The sequence below is a fragment of the Trypanosoma equiperdum genome (assembly GCF_001457755.1).
Source record: "Trypanosoma equiperdum strain OVI genome assembly, contig: ctg_420, whole genome shotgun sequence".
NCBI lineage: Eukaryota > Euglenozoa > Kinetoplastea > Trypanosomatida > Trypanosomatidae > Trypanosoma > Trypanosoma equiperdum.
Genome location: NW_027124333.1, coordinates 3,477 through 8,527, shown reverse-complemented (window position 1 = coordinate 8,527; position 5,051 = coordinate 3,477). Strand labels below are relative to the sequence as shown.

At 49.6% G+C, this 5,051-nt stretch overlaps 3 protein-coding genes across 3 annotated transcripts; all 3 read right to left on the bottom strand.

Moving 5' to 3' along the window:
- Positions 1–75: 75 nt before the first annotated feature.
- On the bottom strand, positions 76–3,054 carry TEOVI_000179000 (FHA domain containing protein, putative; the record flags this gene model as incomplete). The annotated part of the gene is made up of 1 exon (XM_067224971.1): positions 76–3,054. One exon carries the CDS (start codon positions 3,052–3,054, stop codon positions 76–78), a length of 2,979 nt encoding a protein of 992 aa, XP_067081072.1.
- Positions 3,055–3,491: 437 nt separating this feature from the next.
- TEOVI_000178900 (uncharacterized protein) lies at positions 3,492–3,833 on the bottom strand (the record flags this gene model as incomplete). Its single annotated transcript, XM_067224970.1, has 1 exon — positions 3,492–3,833. The coding sequence occupies one exon, from the start codon at positions 3,831–3,833 to the stop codon at positions 3,492–3,494; it is 342 nt and encodes a 113-aa protein (XP_067081071.1).
- A 172-nt stretch (positions 3,834–4,005) lies between these two features.
- Positions 4,006–4,515, bottom strand: TEOVI_000178800 (uncharacterized protein; the record flags this gene model as incomplete). Its single annotated transcript, XM_067224969.1, has 1 exon — positions 4,006–4,515. The coding sequence occupies one exon, from the start codon at positions 4,513–4,515 to the stop codon at positions 4,006–4,008; it is 510 nt and encodes a 169-aa protein (XP_067081070.1).
- Between the last annotated feature and the right edge of the window lie 536 nt (positions 4,516–5,051).

The window sequence follows — 5,051 nt, the reverse complement described above, 5'->3', positions numbered from 1 at the left end:
AAAAAAAAAATAGATAAAAGGGGTTAGGGAAAAGGGGGGACAGTGAGAGAAAACGAAACAAATCACATTGCCACCTCACGCCTTTCTTGCTTTGAGAGGTGTCCCAGTGGTCGCAGACCGTCCCATCGTCGCTGTTCTTGAGGAATTAAAATTAGATACATCAGGCGGCACGGACCTTGCGGCCGAGTTGATCCTTGGGCTGCTTACTGCGCATTGGTATGGCGTGGCAAGGTTGAGTCGCAATGGTGTCACCTTTCCAGATGCCTTAGCGTGCGCGCCCAACCGGGGGGAAACAGGAATGTGCTTGGGAAACGATGACTTGCTCACTCCCCGATTAACTGAGTCGGCGGCTGGGGCCTTTCTTAACGTTGAAGCCGGTGTGCCGCTCAGCATCTGCCGTCTTTGATGCACTGTGTACGAAGCCGCAACATGCTCCTGTCCACCCGGCGGCGCACTGCGCAGCGTCTGCCCCACCTCACGCGGTGTGGTCGGCTGCAAACGCGTCCTCCGCGTGTTCAAAATGGTGGTAGTAGCGTTTACAGTGGCAGCACTTGCAAGGGCAGTATTGTGTACAGCAGCAGGCGCACGCCGTTGCCGAGCCATGAGACTTGGATCCATGTTTGGCTTGTGCCTCCACGATTCGGCATTGCTGATAACGGGAATACAAATGTCGGCAATGGATGTCCATTGCTTCAGTCGGCTATCCACGGTTTCCCTATCAGCAAGAGTAAAGTGACAGTTTCTCATTACATAATTCAAAGAGACAAGCACGTCAACGAGAGCGAGTGCGATGTTCCGCTTCTTGCACTCATTGAGCTCCACCACGTTTGGGTCCTTCTCCAATATCAAGTCCAGCTCCCTGATGTACCGTTTCAATTGTATTTTAGAATCACAGGCATAGGAAAGAACTTGCAGGGCTACGCTCATCTGCCTCACAACTAAGGGAGCAGCAACAAAACACTTGGCTTTTAAAATCATCACCTGGGCGCTAAGGTGGTCAAGCGTACGTGCATGTAACTCCTCTTCACTTAGTTGAGAAATGGTAGACTTGTGGGGTCTCTTTGACCTCGAATTAAGATCGGTTAGTGCTCTCCGTGCTGAATTTGCCACTTTTTCGTTTGTCTCACACGAAAGATATTTTTCCCTCTTAACTCGTCCAAGGGTTCCTTCTCTCAGAGTCTCGGGGAGTCGAACGTCACCACCAGCACGTTTCACCGGCGTAAGGACGCCATTGATTTCCCCTGCCATTCTGGACATAGACATTTGTATCGCTTCAATCATGGTCCTTGCCTGCGCTGCCAGCCCCTGCAGCGTAAACTCGCCATCTGTGTATATGCTGTAGTCTGTTACCAGCGCCCTGATTGGCGGATCTGCAACATCATTCAAGTCGTCGGCAGCCCCCTTTCCTTTTGGAAAAGCGAAGTCCAACAAATGAGCGATTGTCCACTGCAGCGTATAAAGAGTTCTCTTAACTTCGTTTACATCATCCCCTCGCTCACGCTCCAACCTAGCCAGCTCGGAACTCGAGCCGCTCTGTGCCGCGCTGCTCTTCGCGTTCACCAGAGCACTCTGTAGGCATAATGAAAATACGCCTCCTCCTATAGTAAATGGCTGTAGATGAGCCAGCTCCGTGTCCCCAGAGTCCGAACGGCATACGAAGCCCTCCGCCGTTCGTAAAATTGCAGCAGATTCGGTTAAATGGGGAGAGATGTCACCCCCTGGCCCAAGGGTTACAGAATCACCGTCAACCATCCAACACAAGTCCCAAACACAAGGCCCTGCGTGGGTGTCCGAAGGATTACTGAGAACCAACCACGCCTTGTTACTCCTTTGGCTTCCCTGTTGGAGCTGAAGCCGAAGTTGGTCGCACTCCTCGCGTAAGTCTGCAACCTCATCATTGAGCTGGCGTAGCTCGGCCTCCTTGGTAACGTTCACTGCCGCCATCTCGAACTCTTTGAAAGTAGATTCCCAATCAACGACTCTTGGCGATTGTTCTTGTTGCTCCTTTGCAGTTACCAAGACGAAGCGAAAGGCCATTCCACTCCCCAGCAAAATACGATCGTCATGCTGTAACTCTGTCTCGCATGATAAAAATTTTCCGTTAACGTACGTCATACCGCACTCTGGGCGGATAAACACAGTTTCCCCTTCGTAACTAAGACTGCAGTGAGGTGAGAACACATTTCCAGGATTTTTCCCATCGCTACCACAACCCAATGGAAGTACAACAATATCGCTGTAACTCGCACTAGACCCATCCGCCACAATCCAACTAACACCACGCGACACAAGGTGGGCAAGCTTCTCTCCGACAACCAAACGGGGATTGAGATTGATTAAATACGGACCCTCCAACTGCGGACCCATACGATAGAACTCGTTTGTGAAGAGTGACCATCCCCTCACCTGTTTCAAAAGTGTATCAAAGTCTCTTTTTTTGTTAGACCCAAGGGTGCGAGTGAGACAAACATCCCGAAGTTTGTTGGCCATGGACAAACATCGGTCCACAAACGAAATATCTTCAGAAGCAAAGTAAAAGAAGATAGACCCCAGCTTTATCCCTTGCGCTGTTGTCACCATTTCTGCTGTTCGGAGAAAATCTTTGTCACCACTTCTCTCACTCCAAATCACCAGGGTCAGAGTGACTCTCAAAAAATCGAAGGAATCACTCGTGGGTTCTACCACGGAGGCGGTTACTGAACAACATCGGTACTGAGCGCCTTCATCTTCAATGATACTTACAATATCGGAATGGCGATCACACTGGTACTGAAGCAACTCGCACGAAGCTTCATCAATAAATGATACACCAAACTGCGTCCAGGCGCCAAGCGGACTCCCCCACGTATCCGCAAAACTCGTAAACAGCATCCTCAGTAGCTCCTCTCCATCCCCGCGATTATCTACTATAGCAAAGACCAGAGTGCCGCTCCCGATATTATTCAGGATATCGGACACGATCCCTTGCTCACTGCAGTATCTAACGTCACCAACGGCATCCAGATGATGAATGCTTTTCCCTGACGCTGCGAAATGAAAACTCGTAGCTGACATGCTCCAATAACTACTTGCATAAGGAAACGCGAAAGTAAAAAGTATGTCTCTGTAAAGGTGGATGATCCCAAGGGAGCGCGGGGAAGTCTCAAACACACACACACAAACACAAACACGTGATCAGGGTTTCGTCTACCAAGAAGCGGGCTCACCAGCTGGGGTTTCAAATCGCCACAAATAGTGTATGAAAAAGGAAATAGATGGGAATAGTAGCACAAAAAAAAAAGACAGGGCAAGAAACATATCGAAGCAGCCACTGCAACCACTTTTCATCCGTATTGTGAGGTAAAGACAAAACACACGGAAGAGACTCCGAGAGCTGGCACCTCTTCCCGACCCCAAGCGTTGCATCTTGCTAACATCCACAGCTGCGTGGCATTCTCGCCCTCGTCAGGGAGGAGTAAAGACGAGTGGAGAAAGGAGCAAAAGGTCTTTCATCAATTCATTAGATCCAGATCACCGACACGGGCCACCTTCTCATCGATGAAGTCGACGAAGTTCTTACGCAGGAAATCTTTTAGAGCATCGCCGCTCAGGTCCTCACCTGCCGCCAGTAGCTCCTCCTCAGTGTCATACACCTGAGATTCGGATACACTTTCGTTTGAGCGTTCCTGACTTTCATTGTCGTCAACAACCACCTCACTCCATTTCTCAGCGACAATTTGCTTTCCCTCGCGCCTGTCCAAGGTGCATTCGTTTTTTATAGGCAATTGTTCCTCTTTAGACTTTGGCTTAAGAGCTTCCCCTTCACGCTCTCTCTTCCTTGGTGGCCCACCCATCTAACGAGCGAGATAAAAGCTATAGGGGAGGGTGGGGCATATGCAACACAAACTCACTTATTAGTTTACAGCAACCAAACATGAGTCACTAAGGTGATAAATTAGTTCAACAGCATTAAACCATCATCAGTACCACGCAACTGAAGGTTGCGTCAGCGACACCCTTTCTTTCTTAATCGTTGTGCCCATGTGTGTACACAGTCTTGTCTCTCTGATACATTCGCTCGGCCTTCGAGGTGCCGGCAGGGTTAGTTGCAAAGCGATACGGTTTCCAGCGGGCCTTCGTCGTTATCTGGGGTCCCATGAGTCCAATGTTACAAAACAAACGCTTGACGGGGCGATGATGGTAGTTGCACAGCTGCAGTTTCTCCTCCATCATGTAACGCATAAGCACATAAACACCATCCTTCTCGATACGGTCAAATGGTTTAAAGCGCGCATCCCAAGGTTCCACGCGCTTAGAGGTACTAAACTCTACATAAGCGCGAAGACTGTCGGCAAGGGCACGATGCCTATCAAGAAGATATTCTTCGCGCCACTTCTGAGCCTTCTCGTGAAAACCTTGACCGACTTTCGGTCTTTTTTTGGGCTTAGCCCAGTACCTCTTCTGCGTGCAAACGCTTGAAAGCGCTATCGTACAGCCCGTTAAATCACTTGAACTGACGAATGCCCTGTGGAACATCGTCCTACAGAAACAACCACAAGGTTAAATACCTACAAACAAATACGGTAAAGGGACGGTACGCCAGGCACTGATTTCCCCGTTGAGATTATCCGGGGTAAACATGCAGAAAGAAAAACAGCCAAAGAGTTTACGAGAGCAAGAAGAGCGGTTAAGGCCACGGACTAATGAGTCCTAGAGGGTGCCATCTGCTTAGGCCCTCCATTTCCCAATGCTACACCGCAACAGTTTATCCATGGACTACTTACAACCCACCGAACGCTAACTACGCAGCACTGTGCGCCACCTACAGCACCACATCAAAACACCGTCAACCGGCACACCAGAACGTAAACTCCTCCATGAATAAAGAAAAAAAAAAGAGGACGCCATTGGTCGGATCCCTCTTAAGCCAACACCGGACCTCAACAACACCCCAGTCCCCGGTATCTTTTATGTGACGCCGTTTCAAATTCGTTTTGCGGTACCGTCAGCACAACGGCCATACCACAGGGGGGTCACTATAAGAAATGAGGGTACGCACCAGTGAATACAGG